The sequence below is a fragment of the Cherax quadricarinatus genome, chromosome 47 (genome assembly GCF_038502225.1).
Source record: "Cherax quadricarinatus isolate ZL_2023a chromosome 47, ASM3850222v1, whole genome shotgun sequence".
NCBI classification, from domain to species: domain Eukaryota; kingdom Metazoa; phylum Arthropoda; class Malacostraca; order Decapoda; family Parastacidae; genus Cherax; species Cherax quadricarinatus.
This window is the reverse complement of record NC_091338.1, coordinates 2,517,079-2,540,111: the sequence shown is the minus strand read 5'-3', so window position 1 is coordinate 2,540,111 and position 23,033 is coordinate 2,517,079. Positions and strand designations below refer to the sequence as shown.

The 23,033-nt window shown below is 39.0% G+C and overlaps 1 protein-coding gene across 2 annotated transcripts; it reads right to left on the bottom strand.

Annotated features, from left to right (window-relative positions):
• Positions 1-3,499: 3,499 nt before the first annotated feature.
• Positions 3,500-22,137, bottom strand: LOC128696559 (ferritin heavy chain). 2 transcript variants are annotated; one of them, XM_053787876.2, is made up of 6 exons: positions 21,857-22,136; positions 18,709-18,762; positions 18,315-18,412; positions 12,058-12,231; positions 10,859-10,924; positions 3,500-4,637 (listed from the first exon to the last, which is right to left on the bottom strand). In XM_053787876.2, exons 1-6 carry the CDS (start codon positions 21,891-21,893, stop codon positions 4,398-4,400), a joined length of 669 nt encoding a protein of 222 aa, XP_053643851.1. In that variant the 5' UTR covers positions 21,894-22,136; the 3' UTR covers positions 3,500-4,397. The 2 variants fall into 2 exon arrangements, with proteins under 2 accessions (XP_053643851.1, XP_053643852.1); XM_053787877.2 differs by lacking the exon at positions 10,859-10,924 and having other exon boundaries at positions 21,857-22,137.
• Positions 22,138-23,033: the final 896 nt, after the last annotated feature.

The following is a 23,033-nucleotide window of genomic DNA, read 5'->3' as shown; positions in this document are numbered from 1 at the left end:
TCTGTATGTTTTACTAACCACTTATTTTGTATTCATTGCTGTATACAGTATAATGTTTGCCACAACACTGAGTAGTGGTTATGCTGAAACTAGTCCATCACCAGGAGTGAGGATTTCTTAATACTATTTATGCTCATAATTGTTAGATCAGTTTTACAGTACTGTCATCATACTGCAGCTGAGCTGGAAATTGTTCTTGTTCTTGTGCCATACGTTATCACATGCACCTCTCATTGTGGAATTTTCTTTAAGAGGTTTAATCCCATCTTATCTATAAGTCATATCCTCTTATAGAAAACTGAAGCACTTCTTCCCTTTCACATATCAGACATGTCTGATCATAATCCCATGCCTAAAGCCTCACTGCTAAACTGGAGTAAAAAGTTAGTTCCATTTGTCAAGAGATATCCAAGGCAGAAGTGATTGGAAGGAACAATTATCAGTTAGGTTTATAGAGAAAACTGCTAATAAACCAAGGTAGAGTACTGCCCTGGTCCAGCATTCTTGGCTTTTAGCATAGGTAGGGTTGGGAGTGTGTGTTGATTTTTTTTTTCCAACAAACCATCAGTATCCCACCGACAGGGTGACCTAAAAAAGAAAAACAAGTCTCCCTTTTAAATTTAGTAATGTATACAAGAGAAGGGGGTTAGTAGCCCCCTTGCTCCCAGCATTTTAGTCGCCTCTTACAATATGCATGGCTTACGGAGGAAGAATTCTGTTCCACTGTGTGTTGATTATTTATTTATTTTTTTTTTTTATTATCACACTGGCCGATTCCCACCAAGGCAGGGTGGCCCGAAAAAGAAAAACTTTCACCATCATTCACTCCATCACTGTCTTGCCAGAAGGGTGCTTTACACTACAGTTTTTAAACTGCAACATTAACACCCCTCCTGTGTGTGTTGATGTAGTTTTTATTTATTATTTTTAATGCAGTAGCTTTATCTCACCAAGGTGAGGTGACCAAAAAAAAAAATTGACATTATTCATTCAACAGCTGTCTTACCAGAAGTGTGGAGACATCACAATTTTAATGACTCTGTGAACTGCAGCATTTCCACCTCTCCGTCAGTGCAGGCACTGTATTGTCCCTCCAGGACTCAAGTCTGGCTGACTGCTGTTCCTGCATCCCTTCATAAATGCTACTTTGCTTACCCTCCAACAGCACCACAAACCATAAAAACTACTTTTCTCCACTCATTCTGATCTAACACACTTGCACAAGTATTCTCCTTACAAAATTTAAAGTGGTCAGGTTAGTTGCACAGTGTCCACGAACAGTGTTGTGTGACCAACATGGGCTTGGCACTTGTTGGGTTTATTATATTGGTCTGGGAGCATTGCTGAGGTGCTGCTTCATCTGTTGAAATCTTGGGTACGAGACAACTTTGCATGCACTTATCAGGTTAGAGATGGCTGGAAGTGGGTCAGCAAGAAATGATGCACCAACATTTTCTCTTGATGATAGCGTGATTACCTAGTTATAATTACAGGAGCAGAGCAGCAGTCAACTAATACCCAGATGCATTTGTTCCTATAAGTTCACAGGCTTTAGTATTTGTGAATTTTGATAATTCAGTCTATTTGTGGGCAACCTGCAAACAGATTGAGTTATCCAAAGTTGTTCTGGTTCAGTGATCTCAATGATTTCTTACACTATATCTATTTTTTATTCTGGTCATTATTTCTTGTGACTGTCAGTATTAACTCGAGTTGAGCAACGTATTACTAACATATGATCTTTTGAAACACAGAATGAGCCCAAATTTGAAAAAAATATGTCAAGCAGACTTAATTTTGTATTTGCAGTACATAAAGTATTCACAGTTTCTTACTTTGTGGAACCTCTAGGAACATAATCCTTTGTGAATTTGTAGAGATGACTACCTGTTGATTCTTAGGTGAACAGAGGCACTAGGTACAAGAAGACTTGCTCATACATCCAGCCTTACCAGGGAATTGAACTCAGAATTTTTTTATTGTAAGCATAATGCTTTAACCACTAAGCTACAAGTCAGAGGTTAGAGGAAAGTTATTGTGGTATAAGCAAACCAGTAATGTGAGGAGGCTACAGCATGTTCTCAAAGCAAGATTTTTTCCTAGGGTCACAGAATAGCAACTGCTACTCTGGGACACAACAAAGTTGCTAAAAAAATAATTTACATTGTTTAGGATCCTCTCCTTGAGCAAAAATCAGCTGGAATGCCACAGTTTTTGCTTTCTATGACCTAACTCTGAGTGTCAAGTGGAACTTTGGCCATTTCCTGAATGACAGCTGCTGTTGGTGCCTAAGATGAACACTTTTCAGCTTCCTTCATCCTATTTTATTAAATTTTTATGGCCTTGACATAGCTGTCAAGTATCAGGAAGTTCCATTTAATTAAGACATTCTTTTGATAATTTTGTTTTTTTTCCGTGTATCATTCTGTTTCCAGTTGACTATCCCTAATAGAGTATCCAAGGTCTAAGCCTCTCTGTTGTTGCCTCTTCAATCATATCTGCCTTGGTAAAATTGTATTTTAGCTTAGGAATGGTTATAAGGAGTTGCTCTGACAAGGCAGTGAGAGAAGAAGGTAAGGAAAAGACTTGCATGTCTCTGTGAGTAAGAGAGCTAAATTAGTGGAGACTACATTTGGAAGGTTACCATATGTGGGTTCAGACAAAATGGCTCACAACCTATGATTGCCTTTGTTAAGTGTTTAGGGGATTATTTCTCCCATGTCCTGGTCTCAGACCAATCTTCTCATTTATTGGCCTGGCCAGGGCCAGACAGAAATTTGAGTTCCCCAGACAGGCTTTTTTTTTTGTTCTGGCATCCTTACAGTCAGGTACCATTATTTTTTAAATATTTATTCAGCACTTCATACATGGTTTTCATATTTTGCTGCATGAAAATTTTGATTGTCTTGTAATATTGCTTTTGCATGCATTAAAGTAAAGGGGGCCAGGTTTTTGAGATACAAGGATACCTTCCTTGGACTGCACAGAAACTGAAATACATCTCTCACTGATGTTTGGAACTCCTTATAGGTCAGTGCCCTAGATAGCTGGCCTGACCTTTAATCCTGCTTTGGCTGGTCAGTCACTTGGTGTTCTCAGTTCAATATAGGCATTGCAGCCTGGTTAATCAGGCATGATCTTAAGTAACTTGAATTCACTCTTGAAGACGGTCAGGAGAGTCAGTTAATAATCCCTTTACAGGATTTGTAACAGTTACGTGAAACTGAATTCGCTCTTGAAGACAGTCAGGAGTCTGTTAATAATCCCTTCACAGGATTTGTAACAGTTATGTGAAACTGAATTCGCTCTTGAAGACAGTCAGGAGTCTGTTAATAATCCCTTTACAGGGTTTGTAACAGTTATGTGAAACTTAACCATTCACTAATAACCAGGGATTTCTGTATGTTTAGAATTTATAAGAAGTGAATTGAAGTTTTCATCATAATTAGTGTGAAACAATACTTTTTTTATTACAAGATTTTTATTTAGGATATTAATATTTTTCAGGCTGTGAAGTCTTTATTGGTTACTCGAAAGTTTTCATTACAGCCATATACAATACATTGTTTACCACTACAATAATCTCATAAGGTAGTGCTGTTAAACATACAAATACTGAGAAGCTATACAATAAAGTTATATTAATATCACCTGTAAAATAAAACACAAAAACTAGCTAAGTTTATGCTCTTAGGAAAGACAATAAATTTAGCAACAGGACATGAAAAAGTTTACAGAAGTCTGGTAATGTTAACATTTTTAGATCCCAAACTCTAGGGGGCTCTCAAATCAAACTGTTAATTTATCTTTATATAAAAAAAATTATTATCCACATTCTGAATTGTAGATCATGATAAATTGCAAAAAAAAAAATGTTAAAAGTATCTCATTCAAAAAAACCTTGTACCTAATGTGGAAATGGTATAATATTTGATTAATACTGTACTGGATATTTCCCCAGACTGAATTAATAAAATCTTTGTTTGTACATACAAAATTGTGTAGAGGTGTATTTTCAGTTTGCAAGATTTCAGTAATATATTAGAAAAATGAGGCAAGTGGTTTTTATGACATAACATGCAGGTTAACATTTATGAAGGGGTTCAGGGAAACCAGTTAGCCGGACTTGAGTTCTGGAGATGGGAAGTACAGTGCGTGCACCCTGAAGGAGAGGTGGAGGATGTTGCAGTTTGGAGAGCCATATGAACTACAATGTCAGCACTTCTGGCAATACATTTATTGAATGAATAACAATGAGTTATCCATTGTTTGGGCCACTCTACCTTGGTGGAAGTTAACCTGTGTATTATAAAAATTAGAAAAAGAAATATGAATGCATCATGTTTTCTACTTTTTTATGGTTTCTACAACACATAAGCTTTAGTAGTTATATTCATTTAGTGCATCCCCTGGATAATCTCGCCTTTCAGCATTTTGCGGTCAAAGATATATTCTGCCATAGCATATGCTGACTCATTATTAGTGTAACCTCGGGTCAAATCATTAAAGGCACGAATAGCTCCCTGAAGCTTGCGAATGCCATCATGCTGCTCCTCCAGAATAGGATTGGTGAATACATCAGCTGCATGGTAGTCATTTTCACAATTCTTCACCACTTCGTAAATCTTTACTGTCACCTGTCAAAAAATACATATACAGGTACAGGCAGTTAATATACACATACACAAAAAAATTTGTTCAAGATCAGCTGTAGTACTGTATAATATTATAAGTAGTAGGTTGATAGACAGCAACCAAACAGGGAGGTACTACCATTCTGCCAGGTGAGTGTAAAATGAGAGCCTGTCATTGTTTTACATGATAGTAGGATTGCTGGTGTCTTTTGTCTGTATCATAAATATGCAAGATTACAGGTACGTCTTGCTACTTCTGCTTACACTTAGGTCACACTGCACATACATGTACACGTTTATTTATACACACTCATCTGAGTTTTCTTTGATTTTATCTTAATAGTTCTTGTTCTTATTACTTTTCCTTTTATATCCATGGGGAAGTGGAATAAGAATCTTTCCTCCATAAGCCATGCCTGTTGTAAAAGTCAACTAAAATGCTGGGAACAATGGGCTAGTAACCCCTTTTCCTGTACAGATTACTAAAAAGAAGAAAATTGTCAAAGTGGGATGTCTGAATGTGCGTGGATGTTGTGCGAATGATAAAAAAAGAGGTGATTGTGGATGTTATGAATGAGAAGCTGAAGGGGGTGGGAGAGTTTTAGTGGAGAGAAGTAAATGGGATTAGATAACTGTTTTGCAATAGGATTGCTGGTTTTCTTTTTCTGTCTCATAAACACGCTAAGATGGGATATCTTGCTGACAACAGTGCATATATATATATACATACATCTAGGTTTTCCTCCTTTTTCTAATAGTAAGTCCATGGGGAAGTGGATATGCGTGTCGTACGACTAAAATGCCGGGAGAATGGGCTAGTAACCCCTTCTCCTGTATACAATTACTAAAAAAGTTTATAAAACTGGGTAGATGTAGAGAGAAACAGAGAGGTTTTGAATGGAGGGTTTTCAATAGAGTTAGAGCTAAAGAATGAGTAGCAATAATGTTGAAGGATAACCTATGGCAGGAAAAGAGGGAGTATAAATGTATTAATTCAAGGATTATGTGGAGTAAAATAAAGGATGTATGTGAAAAGTGGGTAATAGTAAGTGTATATGCACCTGGAGAAGAGAGAAGTGTAGAGGAGAGAGAGAGGTTTTGGGAAATGTTGAGTGAGCATGTGGGGAGTTTTGAACCAAGTGTGAGAGTACTTGTGGTTGGGGATTTCAATGCTAAAGTGGGTAAAAATGTAGATGGAGTAGTAGGTAAATTTGGGGTGCCAGGGGTAAATGAAAATGGGAAGCCTTTAATTGAGCTATGTGTAGAAAGAGGTTTGGCAATAAGTAATACATATTTTATGAAAAAGAGGATAAATAAATATACAAGGTATGATATAGCACGTAATGAAAGTAGTTTGTTAGATTATATATTGGTGGATAAAAGGTTGATGGGTAGGCTTCAGGATGTACATGTTTATAGAGGGGCAACTGATATTTCAGATCATTATTTAGTTGTAGCTACAGTTAGAGTAAGAGGTAGATGGGACAAGCGGAAGGTGGCAACAATAAGTAAGAGAGAGGTGAAAGTATATAACTAAGGGAGGAGGAAGTTCGGGTGAGATATAAGCGACTATTGGCAGAAAGGTGGGCTAGTGCAAAGATGAGTAGTGGGGGGGTTGAAGAGGGTTGGAATAGTTTTAAAAATGCAGTATTAGAATGTGGGGCAGAAGTTTGTGGCTATAGGAGGGTGGGGGCAGGAGGAAAGAGGAGTGATTGGTGGAATGATGAAGTAAAGGGTGTGATGAAAGAAGAAGTAAAGGGTGTGATAAAAGAGAAAAAGTTAGCTTATGAGAGGTTTTTACAAAGCAGAAGTGTTATAAGAAGAGCAGAGTATATGGAGAGTAAAAGAAAGGTGAAGAGAGTGGTGAGAGAGTGCAAAAGGAGAGCAGATGATAGAGTGGGAGAGGCACTGTCAAGAAATTTTAATGAAAATAAGAAAAAATTTTGGAGTGAGTTAAACAAGTTAAGAAAGCCTAGGGAAAGTATGGATTTGTCAGTTAAAAACAGAGTAGGGGAGTTAGTAGATGGGGAGAGGGAGGTATTAGGTAGATGGCGAGAATATTTTGAGGAACTTTTAAATGTTGAGGAAGAAAGGGAGGCGGTAATTTCATGCACTGGCCAGGGAGGTATACCATCTTTTAGGAGTGACGAAGAGCAGAATGTAAGTGTGGGGGAGGTACGTGAGGCATTACGTAGAATGAAAGGAGGTAAAGCAGCTGGAACTGATGGGATCATGACAGAAATGTTAAAAGCAGGGGGGGATATAGTGTTGGAGTGGTTGGTACTTTTGTTTAATAAATGTATGAAAGAGGGGAAGGTACCTAGGGATTGGCAGAGAGCATGTATAGTCCCTTTATATAAAGGGAAGGGGGACAAAAGAGATTGTAAAAATTATAGAGGAATAAGTTTACTGAGTATACCAGGAAAAGTGTACGGTAGGGTTATAATTGAAAGAATTAGAGGTAAGACAGAATGTAGGATTGTGGATGAGCAAGGAGGTTTCAGAGTGGGTAGGGGATGTGTAGATCAAGTGTTTATTTATTTATTTATTTATTTATTTCCAATTTGAGCAAACATACAGAGGTACAAAAAAAATACAGATAAGAGCAGCATGCCAAAGCCACTTATACTATGCATAGCATTACGGGCTGGCTTAAAATTAACTTAAGATTAACTAAGCAATGATGAAATCAGTGATAAAACATTAATGTAAACAGATTACTATGAAGCACAAGTGAGTATTACAAAGACAGGTCATATGGTTGCATTCAGTTAGGTAGTGATTCTGTTAGGTAGTGTATTTAAAAAATAATACATTGAAGCATATATGTGAACAGTATTTAGATAAGGGTAGGGAAGTTTTTATTGCATTTATGGATTTAGAAAAGGCATATGATAGAGTGGATAGGGGAGCAATGTGGCAGATGTTGCAAGTATATGGAATAGGTGGTAAGTTATTAAATGCTGTAAAGAGTTTTTGTGAGGATAGTGAGGCTCAGGTTAGGGTGTGTAGAAGAGAGGGAGACTACTTCCCGGTAAAAGTAGGTCTTAGACAGGGATGTGTAATGTCACCATGGTTGTTTAATATATTTATAGATGGGGTTGTAAAAGAAGTAAATGCTAGGGTGTTTGGGAGAGGGGTGGGATTAAATTATGGGGAATCAAATTCAAAATGGGAAGTGACACAGTTACTTTTTGCTGATGATACTGTGCTTATGGGAGATTCTGAAGAAAAATTGCAAAGGTTAGTGGATGAGTTTGGGAATGTGTGTAAAGGTAGAAAGTTGAAAGTGAACACAGAAAAGAGTAAGGTGATGAGGGTATCAAATGATTTAGATAAAGAAAAATTGGATATCAAATTGGGGAGGAGGAGTATGGAAGAAGTGAATGTTTTCAGATACTTGGGAGTTGACATGTTGGCGGATGGATTTATGAAGGATGAGGTTAATCATAGAATTGATGAGGGAAAAAAGGTGAGTGGTGCGTTGAGGTATATGTGGAGTCAAAAAACGTTATCTATGGAGGCAAAGAAGGGAATGTATGAAAGTATAGTAGTACCAACACTCTTATATGGATGTGAAGCTTGGGTGGTAAATGCAGCAGCGAGGAGACGGTTGGAGGCAGTGGAGATGTCATGTCTAAGGGCAATGTGTGGTGCAAATATTATGCAGAAAATTCGGAGTGTGGAAATTAGGAAAAGGTGTGGAGTTAATAAAAGTATTAGTCAGAGGGCAGAAGAGGGGTTGTTGAGGTGGTTTGGTCATTTAGAGAGAATGGATCAAAGTAGAATGACATGGAAAGCATATAAATCTATAGGGGAAGGAAGGCGGGGTAGGGGTCGTCCTCGAAAGGGTTGGAGAGAGGGGGTAAAGGAGGTTTTGTGGGCGAGGGGCTTGGACTTCCAGCAAGCGTGCGTGAGCATGTTAGATAGGAGTGAATGGAGGCGAATGGTACTTGGGACCTGACGATCTGTTGGAGTGTGAGCAGGGTAATATTTAGTGAAGGGATTCGGGGAAACCGGTTATTTTCATATAGTTGGACTTGAGTCCTGGAAATGGGAAGTACAATGCCTGCACTTTAAAGGAGGGGTTTGGGATATTGGCAGTTTGGAGGGATATGTTGTGTATCTTTATACGTATATGCTTCTAAACTGTTGTATTCTGAGTACCTCTGCAAAAACAGTGATAATGTGTGAGTGTGGTGAAAGTGTTGAATGATGATGAAAGCATTTTCTTTTTGGGGATTTTCTTTCTTTTTTGGGTCACCCTGCCTCGGTGGGAGACGGCCGACGTGTTAAAAAAAAAAAATCTTTGTTTACTACAAGTACATGTACTTGTAGTAAATAAAGGCTAAAGAGGTCTTTGTGGCATTTATGGATTTGGAAAAGGCATATGACAGGGTGGATAGGGGAGCAATGTGGCAGATGTTGCAGGTGTATGGTGCAGGAGGTAGGTTACTGAAAGCAGTGAAGAGTTTTTATGAGGATAGTGAGGCTCAAGTTAGAGTATGTAGGAAAGAGGGAAATTATTTCCCAGTAAAAGCAGGCCTTAGACAAGGATGTGTGATGTCACCGTGGTTGTTTAATATATTTATAGATGGGGTTGTAAGAGAAGTAAATGCGAGGGTCTTGGCAAGAGGCATGGAGTCAAAAGATAAAGAATCACACATAAAGTGGGAGTTCCCACAGTTGCTCTTTGCTGATGACACTGTGCTCTTGGGAGATTCTGAAGAGAAGTTGCAGAGATTGGTGGATGAATTTGGTAGGGTGTGCAAAAGAAGAAAATTAAAAGTGAATACAGGAAAGAGTAGGGTTATGAGGATAACAAAAAGATTAGGTGATGAAAGATTGGATATCAGATTGGGGAGAGAGAGTATGGAGGAGGTGAATGTATTCAGATATTTGAGAGTGGACGTGTCAGCGGATGGGTCTATGAAAGATGAGGTGAATCATAGAATTGATGAGGGGAAAAGGGTGAGTGGTGCACTTAGGAGTCTGTGGAGACAAAGAACTTTGTCCTTGGAGGCAAAGAGGGGAATGTATGAGAGTATAGTTTTACCAACGCTCTTATATGGGTGTGAAGCATGGGTGATGAATGTTGCAGCGAGGAGAAGGCTGGAGGCAGTGGAGATGTCATGTCTGAGGGCAATGTGTGGTGTGAATATAATGCAGAGAATTCGTAGTTTGGAAGTTAGGAGGAGGTGCGGGATTACCAAAACTGTTGTCCAGAGGGCTGAGGAAGGGTTGTTGAGGTGGTTCGGACATGTAGAGAGAATGGAGCGAAACAGAGTGACTTCAAGAGTGTATCAGTCTGTAGTGGAAGGAAGGCGGGGTAGGGGTCGGCCTAGGAAACGTTGGAGGGAGGGGGTAAAGGAGGTTTTGTGTGCAAGGGGCTTGGACTTCCAGCAGGCATGCATGAGCGTGTTTGATAGGAGTGAATGGAGACAAATGGTTTTTAATACTTGACGTGCTGTTGGAGTGTGAGCAAAGTAACATTTATGAAGGGGTTCAGGGAAACCGGCAGGCCGGACTTGAGTCCTGGAGATGGGAAGTACAGTGCCTGCACTCTGAAGGAGGGGTGTTAATGTTGCAGTTTAAAAACTGTAGTGTAAAGCACCCTTCTCGCAAGACAGTGATGGAGTGAATGATGGTGAAAGTTTTTCTTTTTCGGGCCACCCTGCCTTGGTGGGAATCAGCCAGTGTGATAATATAAAATAAAAAAAAAACATGTACAAGGTATATAGGCCTACCTGACATCAATGACATACTACTATATAGAAAGCCACTTGCTATGCAGAGCTTTTTGGGCAAATAAGTCAGTTTTGTCCCAGAATGCAAGCCACACAAGTCAACTAATGCCCAGGTACCCATTTTACTGATGGGTGAACATAGACAACCGGTGTAAGGAAACATCCCCAATGTTTCCACCCCATCGCTGGGAATCAAACCCGGACCCTCGCCATGTGAAGCGAGAGCATTTACCACCAGGCCACGGGGCACCAGAATAAGATACAATAAAGAAGCTTGGGTATAAGTGGTTTAATGTATATTTGCCTAAAATAACTAATTGCTAAATATACTGTACATCTTGATTTAGAGGAACTCCCAATAGATTTGACTTTACTGCTTTTACACCATTTTAAATATTGGGAGAAACATTAGACTGAACATTACTCAGTATGGTAATGTCATACTGTGCATTATTATGGTACTGTTCAATCACAAACCTGAATTTCCATATCGAGAGCGTCCTGTAAAGCTTTGTCGTATGTCATGTTTTTAATTCCATTGATCTGAAAGTCAAACAATAAATTATTTTACTGTGTATGAATACATGTACATTAAATACTGCCTTAAAAAATATTGCCCAAATTTTTAAAGTTATTAATTTTTTTTTCAACAAGTCGGCTGTCTCCCACTGAGGCAGGGTGACCCAAAAAGAAAGAAAATCCCCAAAAAGAAAATACTTTCGTTATCATTCAACACTTTCACCTCACTCACACATAATCACTATCTTTGCAGAGGCACCCAGATACAACAGTTTAGAAGCATATACAGTGTATAAAGACATATAACATACCCCTCCAAACTGCCAAGTAAAAATAAAAGAATACTGTATATACGGGTGCTCCTCGACTTACGATAGTTCAGCTTATGATATTTTGACCATGATGATGCCAAGGCAATTACTGTACATACTTTGGAGATGAAACATAATTACCGAGCTATAATATATTGAACAACCATGGCGACATTATACTATTTAATATACAGTAGCAATATGATTTATTATCTGAGAAATTGAGGAAAAACAGGTACTGTATTTTATTTTTGCTTGACGATAGATTCAAAATGAAGGCAAGTGTTATATAGAAGTCTAGGAACATGATCAGTAAACAGAGGGAGAGTTGCTTTAGTGGCTGGAATGCCTACAATGTTTGTTTTGGACTATTTTTAAATTGGAATTTGTTGAAATTAGTGTATAATTGGCTAAATTACTGATCGAGGACTAAGTGGTTAGTTTCTTGCAATCGCTGAATAATATAGAAGGCATACCAGTATGTAGTTTGAAAACTGTTATTGGTCTAAAATAGGCCTCAAATTGAACAAAATTACTGTTACATCAAATGGTCTTCAACCTCCAATTTCACATCTGTGTAACTATGTAAGAATCACATCAATTTTTCCATTTCTGGTGTCATTACCTTTAGAAAAAAGATTCTGTACAATTTTAGAAGATAAAATTATTTTTTTTTATGTTTTGAAAACAGCAACACAAAAGGGGCTTTCAATTTGGGAAAGGGTGGGTATTGACAGTGAAAGGGTTAATAACAATATCATAGAACAACTCAAATCTTGTATCAGCACTAAAAGTATTTATTTTATAGTGTATCAATGCAAACTGCATATGAAAGCATGAACTGACCTTTTCAATAGTTTTAAAGTTGTAGGCAGGGCTGGTCATCATACTTGACTTGATACCCCGAGTGTTGAGGTAGTCTAACATCTGGATGGCATGGCTTCGCTCTTCTGTTGCAGCTTCCAGCAAGAACTTGGAAATACCTGGTCTGTCTATTGTGTACTGGCCAAATTGAACTCCCTAAAATAAATAAAAATTGAATAACCTCAAGGGCTTACCAGAAGCATGACAAAAAACATGTTTTTTTTAGTAAAAGAATATTCATGTGAGGAATCCCAACTAAAGAACAAGTTGCATTCCTGGTCTTCCAGTTTGGATAGTGCTGAATGAACAAAAGAATAGGTAGGGACTCGAACCTTCATCAGTGCAAAATGTGGGCCCAATACTGTAACCACTTATCAAATCAAATCAAAAGTTTATTTCTTTGTAAAGGTTACAATGTGTTTACATTTCATAATTTGACTGGTGGTTGGTGCAATTATTTAATAAATGTATGGAAGAGGGTAAGGTACCTAGGGATTGGCAGAGAGCATGCATAGTTCCTTTGTATAAAGGCAAAGGGGATAAAAGAGAGTGCAAAAATTATAGGGGGATAAGTCTGTTGAGTGTACCTGGTAAAGTGTATGGTAGAGTTATAATTGAAAGAATTAAGAGTAAGACGGAGAATAGGATAGCAGATGAACAAGGAGGCTTTAGGAAAGGTAGGGGGTGTGTGGACCAGGTGTTTACAGTGAAACATATAAGTGAACAGTATTTAGATAAGGCTAAAGAGGTCTTTGTGGCATTTATGAATTTGGAAAAGGCGTATGACAGGGTGGATAGGGGGGCAATGTGGCAGATGTTGCAAGTGTATGGTGTAGGAGGTAGGTTACTGAAAGCAGTGAAGAGTTTTTACGAGGATAGTGAGGCTCAAGTTAGAGTATGTAGGGAAGAGGGAAATTTTTTCCCAGTAAAAGTAGGCCTTAGACAAGGATGTGTGATGTCACCGTGGTTGTTTAATATATTTATAGATGGGGTTGTAAGAGAAGTAAATGCGAGGGTCTTGGCAAGAGGCGTGGAGTTAAAAGATAAAGAATCACACACAAAGTGGGAATTGTCACAGCTGCTCTTTGCTGATGACACTGTGCTCTTGGGAGATTCTGAAGAGAAGTTGCAGAGATTGGTGGATGAATTTGGTAGGGTGTGCAAAAGAAGAAAATTAAAGGTGAATACAGGAAAGAGTAAGGTTATGAGGATAACAAAAAGATTAGGTGATGAAAGATTGAATATCAGATTGGAGGGAGAGAGTATGGAGGAGGTGAACGTATTCAGATATTTGGGAGTGGACGTGTCAGCGGATGGGTCTATGAAAGATGAGGTGAATCATAGAATTGATGAGGGAAAAAGAGTGAGTGGTGCACTTAGGAGTCTGTGGAGACAAAGAACTTTGTCCTTGGAGGCAAAGAGGGGAATGTATGAGAGTATAGTTTTACCAACGCTCTTATATGGGTGTGAAGCGTGGGTGATGAATGTTGCAGCGAGGAGAAGGCTGGAGGCAGTGGAGATGTCATGTCTGAGGGCAATGTGTGGTGTGAATATAATGCAGAGAATTCGTAGTTTGGAAGTTAGGAGGAGGTGCGGGATTACCAAAACTGTTGTCCAGAGGGCTGAGGAAGGGTTGTTGAGGTGGTTCGGACATGTAGAGAGAATGGAGCGAAACAGAATGACTTCAAGAGTGTATCAGTCTGTAGTGGAAGGAAGGCGGGGTAGGGGTCGGCCTAGGAAGGGTTGGAGGGAGGGGGTAAAGGAGGTTTTGTGTGCGAGGGGCTTGGACTTCCAGCAGGCATGCGTGAGCGTGTTTGATAGGAGTGAATGGAGACAAATGGTTTTTAATACTTGACGTGCTGTTGGAGTGTGAGCAAAGTAACATTTATGAAGGGATTCAGGGAAACCGGCAGGCCGGACTTGAGTCCTGGAGATGGGAAGTACAGTGCCTGCACTCTGAAGGAGGGGTGTTAATGTTGCAGTTTAAAAACTGTAGTGTAAAGCACCCTTCTGGCAAGACAGTGATGGAGTGAATGATGGTGAAAGTTTTTCTTTTTCGGGCCACCCTGCCTTGGTGGGAATCGGCCGGTGTGATAATAAAAAAAAAAAAAAAAAAAAAAAGAAAGCCACTATCATGCTGAGGTATTTCAAGCAGACTTAACCTAATACTTAGACTAGTACTTAAATCTAGACAAACTTCAAATATTCAACATTTTACTCAGTTTTTAATATGAGATAGTAGAATTTCTGACACAAATATACATTTTTAGGTTTGTAATAATATTTGGGAGAGTTGCTTCTAATTTGGTTAGAGATTAGCATAGTGTGGGTATAGTTATTATTGAGAGATGAGATGATTTTTAAGTATAGTCCTACATTGATTTGTGGGCAGGGGACCTTTTGCTGGTTCAGGCAAAGAGTCCCAGATCTTCAAGCTCTTTATTTGCATTGAATTTTTGCACAGTGTGAGACGGACACGAGGGATGTCAAAACGTGTTTTGTGCCTGTGATATGTGTGTGTGTTCTGTTGTAACTGTCTAGGAGACGTTTGAGCGGAGGGTTTATATTGGAGTTTAATGTTCTGTATATATAGTAGGCACAATAATAAGTGTGCATATTTTGTATACAGCTTCTCCTCACTTAACGACAGAGTTCCGTTCCTGAGACCACGTCGTTAAACGAATTCGTCGCTATGTAAGGACCATACTATAATGGTAGTGGGTTTGTGTCAACCAACTTTGATATTGTTTTAATGTCACCTTTGCACCATTTACAACATTTTGGTATATTTTTAAATGTTTATACAGTAGTGTACTGTATACTGAAATAAGCAGAATAGAGGAAATCAGCTCTAATATACATTATTTAGGTATAAATACTGGTCAGAGAGCCCGTCGTATGTCTGAGGTGTTGGTAAACAAGTACATCGCTAAGTGAGGAGAGGCTGTATTAAGTAAGTTCAAGCTCTTGAAGAGTGGTGAGGTGTGTTGTTTGGCATAGAAATTTGTGATCATCCTCACCACAGTTTTTTGTTGGGTTATTAAAGGTTTAAGGTGATGGGCCGTGGTAGATTCCCAAGCACAAATACCATAGGTGAGGTAAGGGTATATTAGAGAGTGATATAAAGTAAGGAGCACCATTTGGGGTGCATTGTATCATATCTTGGAAAGGATGCCTACTGTTTTGGAAACTTTCTTAGTTATATGCTGGATGTGGGTCTGAAATTTAAGACTGCAGTCAAGGTGGAGACCTAGAAATTTGCCCTCAGTGTATCTGGAGATTTAGTGCTGGATATTTAATGCTCTGTTTGGAAAAAAACATAAATAGGTTTTGTCTGTATTGAGAGTGAGTTTGTTGGTCATCATCCAATTTGATATTTCATTAGCTCACTGTTTACAGTGTCACTAAATATAGCCGGGTTTTGGTGGGAGATGATGTAAGTGGTGCCATCTGCAAATAGAACTGTTTCAGGAGTCAAGATGCATTTGGGAGGTCACTGATTTAAATAAGAAAGAGCAGAGGACCAAGGACACTTCCCTGTGGTACTCCAACAACTACAGGCTGAGTATTGGAGGTCATTTGTATATACATGTACATACTGGTGTCTATCACTAAGATAAGATTTTAGGTAACTGAGGGAGTATCCTGATCCCGTAATGTTCTAGTTTTAGGTGCAAGATATTGTGGTCTACTGTATCAAATGCTCTCCGTAGGTCTTTGAAGAGCCCCAGAGGATATTAATTTTTTCAAGTGCTGTACATGTATATAGAAGTTCGAGCATCTGAATAACAGCATCATTTTTGCTTTTTTTTCGGCCTAAACCCAAACTGGCAGGGGTTCAGTATGTGATGAGATACGAGGTAGGAGTAGATTTGTTTATGTATTATTTTTTCGAAGATTTTAAGAGTGTAGAGGCAAGTTAGATATCGATGAATGGTTCAGAGAACCGATAGTTGATAAATTAGACACGTGTGCAACACATGAGTATCTAATACAGGGGATTCTTCACTTGCCTAACCTTTAGGCACGACCTACTTCCACATTTGTCATATGTGACACCACCTATGACTGCTGCATCTTTCCTGCCTACAGTATATAAGTCACTTCTTCACACATATGCTGTATTCTTTTCAAGATTGGTGGACTGATTACATCAACTCAAGGCTGAGGGACTGATTACCTCAAACTCCTCCTGTTCTTCACCATTCTCCTTGGTATGGACTGATGAAGCCACTGTGTGGCAAAACGTTTCCTCATTAAAGATACCAAAGTGTTGCACGTGTCTAATTTATCAAGTTAGATATTGGTCTGTAGTTATTTAGTTCTGTAGGATCACCTCCTTTGAGGATCAGGGTAACCCTAACTGTGTTGAGTATGAATGGAAATGTTGAAGATTCAACAAATTTGTTAAACAGTGTTGCAATAATGGGGGACAGCACATGAACTGCTTTTTTATATATGATTGGGAGACTTCAGTAGGATTTGTTGGTGTGAGATACAGAGTATTTGGGTAATTACCGGCAAGGTAGTCTTATGGCTGAGTATTTGCGTTTAGGATTTTGCTTGCTAGCTTTAATTATATACACAGCAGAAAAGAAGACATTAAGTTTGTTGGCAGTGTCTACAGGCTGTATGTGATTTGTCTGTTTTCCCTAAATTAATCTGTTTCTAGACAGTTTTCTAGAGCCCAAAATTTCAGTGAGGGTTTTCTAGGTCTTTTTCTAATCACCTTTTATGTCATTAAACCTGTTTACATAATACATTTGTTTGGACTTCCATATTAGCTTAGTGAGTATTGATGCATATCGTTTAGTTAGTTCTTTTGTTAATAGGCCCTGTCTGAATTGTTTTTCATATAGTTTTTTTGTCGATGGAATTAAGTGTACTATTTGTAAGCCATGGGCTGTTTAGTCTCTTTGCTGAGATCTGCTTCGTTTTCATTGGACAATATCTATTATAGAGGTTTTGGGTTCTGTGTAGAAATATTTTGACACGTTCATCAATATCATGGCTGTCTGCTAGCTCACCCAGCCAGTCATTGTTACATAAGGCAGTTATAAAATTATTTACTGATGGCCCATCATGTAGTTGAAAAGATTTTAGTCATGTCCTTAGGAAGTCTACCCAAGTTGGTTATGTGAAAAGTTGGGTAGTGGTCCATAGTGTTGTCTGTGAATATCCCTGCTTTTAGTGGGGACATATTATTGGTCCAGATATGATTGGGTAATGAAGCACTTGTCTCTGTGATTCCAGCAAGCAGTTGCTCATAGTGTTTATGAAATCAGTTACTTGGGGGGTCAGCTGCTTGGCTGAGGTTTATATTAAAGTCACCAGCAAGTAACAGGTGGTGTTTATTCATCTCTGAGTCAGTTATTGTGTTCCTTAAGTATTAGTGTGAGGTGATCTGTAGACTGCTCCAACTGCTATGTTTTTTTTTTAGGTTTTTGGATGTGAATTTGGCCAATATATATTCACCATATTCACTTAGCTACATAGCTTACAATAGGATGATTCTTCAGCAGCACTTCTGTGAAAAGACTGCATCAGTGGCACCAACTGTCACCCTACTTCCTCTTCCCACAGCCCAAGAAGCTTTCATGGTACATCTACACTAATAACCCTCAAAACTATATAGAGTTTATAAACTCAAGTTTTAGTAAATGTCTGTTTATTCATTGACATTAGTACAAGAAGTAATAATTCATGCTAAGCATTACCTAAACCCATGTCGGCCCTTCAACACAAGACAACGTGGAGGCTTGATCCTCCATCTGCTGAGCATGAGACACACTACCTATTTGTATTCACCTACATGGGTGACATTAGTACAAAGGATGGCTGTGTGTGACACTTGTAACTGCAGAGTGACATCTGTAAGATAACTATGTATTACATATTTCTCATGGAACTTGTTCGTAAGTGATGATGCTCATTTTATGTAATTTTGTGAAATGATGGAGATGAACTTCCTTCTGAAGCCTACTCCATTCGTCCTTCTGAGACTGAATCCCTTAACTTCTTGTGGGAGGTTTCTTGATATCTAAGGAATTGGACATGTATGCTCTCTCTTGCCTCGGATTGAACCTGAATGCCTCTCATTCTTCATGCACTGTATGACCCCTGCGAGTTTAAAACTCCCCCATCAATGTAATAATAATGAACCCCCAAAACCTCCTGATGAGACCCAGGAGTGTGACAGTCCCTGAATATAAGAATAATAATAATATAATTGCCCTCACCATCAACATGTATGTAAATGCTGCATTCAGTTCATGCTGGATGTGGTCATTAATGGCAGTAGTACAGGCTGAGATGTGGCAAACTTCCTTCGGGTAACCTGTAAAGGAAATATTTATTAGAGGTAATCAGTCCCCTAGCCTGTACCTTTCTCAAAGATTGATAGACTGAACACATTGACTCCAGGCTCAGGGACTGATTACCTCAAACTCCTCCTCCTCCACCGTTCTTCTCTGTAATGAACTGAAGAAGCCACTGGCTGGCAAAACGTTTCTTTAATAATGGTTCTCAAGTGTATCAAAAGCGTACCATTCTTCAACAGTAGGGTTGTAACAAAAACACCTTTTACTATTCCCTATTGAGTGAATATTATTAATTTACTTGTACCCTCCTTACCAGTAGTAGCTACACAGTTGAATTCCCCCGATGCAGACTGGGAAGCCATGCAACCTGTTGAACAGAAAAAAAACAATGTTGTTATTTTACACGTCTGTCATTTCCTGCCAAGGTAATGACCTAAAGATGGGTTTTTGATTCCCCGAACTGGGGCTACTCTACGGTTTCTACCTTTCCCTTCATTACCTCTTATTCCTCAGGCGATGTATGATCCCTTGCTTACAAATTTTACAGTAATAATGCAGCTATCCTCCAGGAAATATGCATACGTAACATCAGATACCCTCCACACCACATTACTCTTCCTTCAGAGTGCAGGCACTATTTTTGTGAATTCAACTCCAGCAAATTCAACTCCAGCTAACTGATTTTCCTAAATGACTTACACCACATGTAGTCAATGGTGGACCTACATTTTTGGGACCCTGAAGCTTGAACTGTTACAGCTAGCCTACATGGTACTTTAATAGCCTTTTAATTTTAGCTATTATTTTGTATTGAATTCCACTATATTATTAATATTATTATTAAAAAAAAGAACCTTCTCATACGGTAGACCCAAAAATTTTAAGCAGTGTGGACTAAAGTCTCTTCTGGGGCTCCTTCGGGATTAGGGGCCCTGAAGCTTAAGCTTCATTAGTTTCATAGTAGATCCGTCCCTGCATGCAGTGACTACCAAACTATGCACTGTCAATAGCTGAAAACCCCATACAATAACTACTACACCATATACTGTGAATACTAAACCAAGCAGTAGATGACTGCTAAACCACAATGACTAAACCACACACACTGAATAACTGCCCGAAATGCCCCAGGATGATAAATTACACATAGTAAACTATGCAAAGAAATAAAATCCTTAATCCTCAAGTAAATCACACTGAATAACTAAATTACACAAATAAACTTTATTTCCTTCTGCAATATTACAAAATGTAGTTTACATGAACTAAAATATTAAGTACAAAAGAAAGCCACTAACATGCAGTGCATTTCGGGCTTGACTAAACCACACACGGTGAATGACTGAACTACACACGGTGAATGACTGAACTACACGCGGTGAATGACTAAATCACACGTGGTGAATGACTGAACTACACACGGTGAATGACTAAACCACACGCGGTGAATGATTGAACTACACGCGGTGAATGACTAAACTGTGGAAAATACTGTATATTTTCCGGAAATACGGTAATTTATAGGTAAATAGATGCCCTATATTGTATTAATAAAAGTGTATTTTTAAAAGAAGGGACAGTCGCCATTTTTGTTTGAATTGAATAACACGTTGTGAGTAATGGGAAGAATTTTTCGTGCTCTAGAGGTTAAATTTGGGCTGACACCTCTCAAATAGGAGGCGAAATTGGTGGATGTGCATTCCTGCATAACTTGAGATATCAGACGACTGGACGACAGCTCCAGGAACCTCAGATAAGCTCTCTAGATTTGTGTATAATTCTGGCCAGTGTTTTCATAAATTTATTAGTGAGGTTTTTCTGAGTATGATACAACTTAATCTCCAGTCAAATTGGTGAGTGATATTAAGATATTCTCTTTCTGTTAGGTAATTGTGTATATCTATAATTATTCTTTAATTTTTAATATACAGTCCACAAATTTATATATTTACCAGTATTCCTGGTGTATGTATATTTCATTTAATTAATAGGTCCAGAGCAACTTGTGGATATGACAGTGGTAGGTATCGAAGGGGGACATTTTTGCGACCTAGGTGTCCCAAATTCCTACTTGTCTATGTAACTCTGATAAATAATAATTATCTTTGTTATCATTTTCTGTTATGTATATAATGAGTTACATTCAGATAAATGCAATTTTCCATATAAACCATACGCGGTGAATGACTGAACTACACACGGTGAATGACTGAACTGCACGCGATGAATGACTGAAATACACACGGTGAATGAACTACACGTGGTGAATGACTGAACTACACACGGTGAATGACTGAACTACACGCGGTGAATGACTGAACTACACGCGGTGAATGACTGAACTACACGCGGTGAATGACTGAACTACACACGGTGAATGACTGAACTACACACGGTGAATGACTGAACTGCACGCGGTGAATGACTGAACTACACACGGTGAATGAACTACACGCGGTGAATGACTGAACTACACACGGTGAATGACTGAACTACACGCGGTGAATGACTACACACGGTGAATGACTGAACTACACGCTGAACTACACACGGTGAATGACTGAACTGCACGCGGTGAATGACTGAACTACACACGGTGAATGACTGAACTACACGCGGTGAATGACTGAACTACACACGGTGAATGACTGAACTACACACGGTGAATGACTGAACTACACACGGTGAATGACTGAACTGCACGCGGTGAATGACTGAACTACACATGGTGAACTACACGCGGTGAATGACTGAACTACACACGGTGAATGACTGAACTACACACGGTGAATGACTGAACTGCACGCGGTGAATGACTGAACTACACATGGTGAACTACACGCGGTGAATGACTGAACTACACACGGTGAATGACTGAACTACACGCGGTGAATGACTGAACTACACGGTGAATGACTGAACTACACGCGGTAAATTACTACACCACACACTGAGTTACGTTTAAATTCATGCGGTGAATTACTGCAAATATTACTATACCACACACAACGTATTATTCAACCACGCATTGTTAAACACACAGTAAATAACTAACCTATACACTGAATGACCACTCAACTACAAATGTGAACGATTATTAAACCACACAGTGAATTAATAGAACGTAAAATGTACTATTTAAAACTGTCAAATCACAGTCATTATTGAGTTAAGCAACTGGTTGTGTGCTTAGCGATAGTTGATTATATAGATTTTGCAATATTTTGTGAATTGCGCAGCGGAGGCAGCAATATTTTGGAGCTATGAGGAAATTTTTTTTTGAGGGGGGGGGGTTAAATCTAATGTAGCGTATTATTATTATTATTGTTATTATTATTATTATTATTAACTGAATGCCAGCAGTAATTCTAGGTTAGGTCTGGTCCGTTGCACATCCCACTTAATATTGGAGAATTTATATAATACAATAACTAAAATCAATATCGAGTCAAATCACTAACCCAGAACCAGCAGGGAAGCTAGAACAGGGTAAATCATGTTGAATAACACGGTGATGAAGAAGGGTGAGTGCTTGTAAGTTTGTAGAGTGGAGTAGTTGTCTGTTCCTCTGCCTCTTAAGATATACAGGTGATCGCTGGTGGTATCTGGTCGGGGTTAATAACAGAGAGATGACGATAAGAGATAAAAGTAGACAAGAGGATCGTCGAGACAGCTATGGCATTACACTGAATGCGCGATAACCTTCCTCTGACGATTAGTGGGATACTGAGGTCTCATGGCGACAGCCAGGCCAGTCTCCTCGGGACCAAGGAGGGCGTACAAGCTGCCAAATATCGCTCTTTTCTTATTATATCTGTTATTCAGAGTTATTTTCATCGTTATACATTACAGAGGATCATTTGCTAATGCTTATTTCCCCGATATGCACATAGTTTGATCAAATTCTTCAGAAACACCTGCTTAGCAGAGACGCTTTGCAATGTCCATTTGTAGCTGCTAAGCATCGCTCTTCTATCTATAACTAGTATCTTATTGAGAGGTGTAAATAAACTCTTAAAATCTCCATATGCTTGCATGAAATATCCTTCAGGGATGGGCATGCCGGTGAAGAACGCTTGATTCAAGAATCCAACGAATCGTAGTAATTGGATATATATCTATATTTCTCTTCCTTTATCCATTGTCTCTGCTTCATGGGTATGATTTTTCTTGCCGCCCACGCACAGGGATGATGGAGTATCTTCATAAAACTTCCATTTTTCCTGTGTATGGATAGGCTGTCTTGACCCCTGAGAAGATGGCAATTCTCAAGTGGCAGTAATATCAACTCTGTTTGAAGGAAACCTCTGAAGCTGCCATAGCTGATGAAACCTTGCTAGAATGCTTAGCCAAATCCTTATTGACCTACGGAAATCTCCCAGCTCAGGCTGGCGAAGTTCAACATCTTGTATGAGCCATTTCTTGCGTGGACTATGACAGGGAAACATAACTAGGTTTTGTTCCCACTGTGTAATTAGAATAGGGTAGCAGCACACTGCTGGTGTGTCCAATTTTGTTCTCGATAATTCACGAGGTGTGCATTGATGCTGGCGAAGGGCTCCTGATCCAACGAACTGGAGCTAAGCTTTCCCTCTGGATCAAAAATCTGATTATCTTTCGTCCCTCCCATTCCACAGG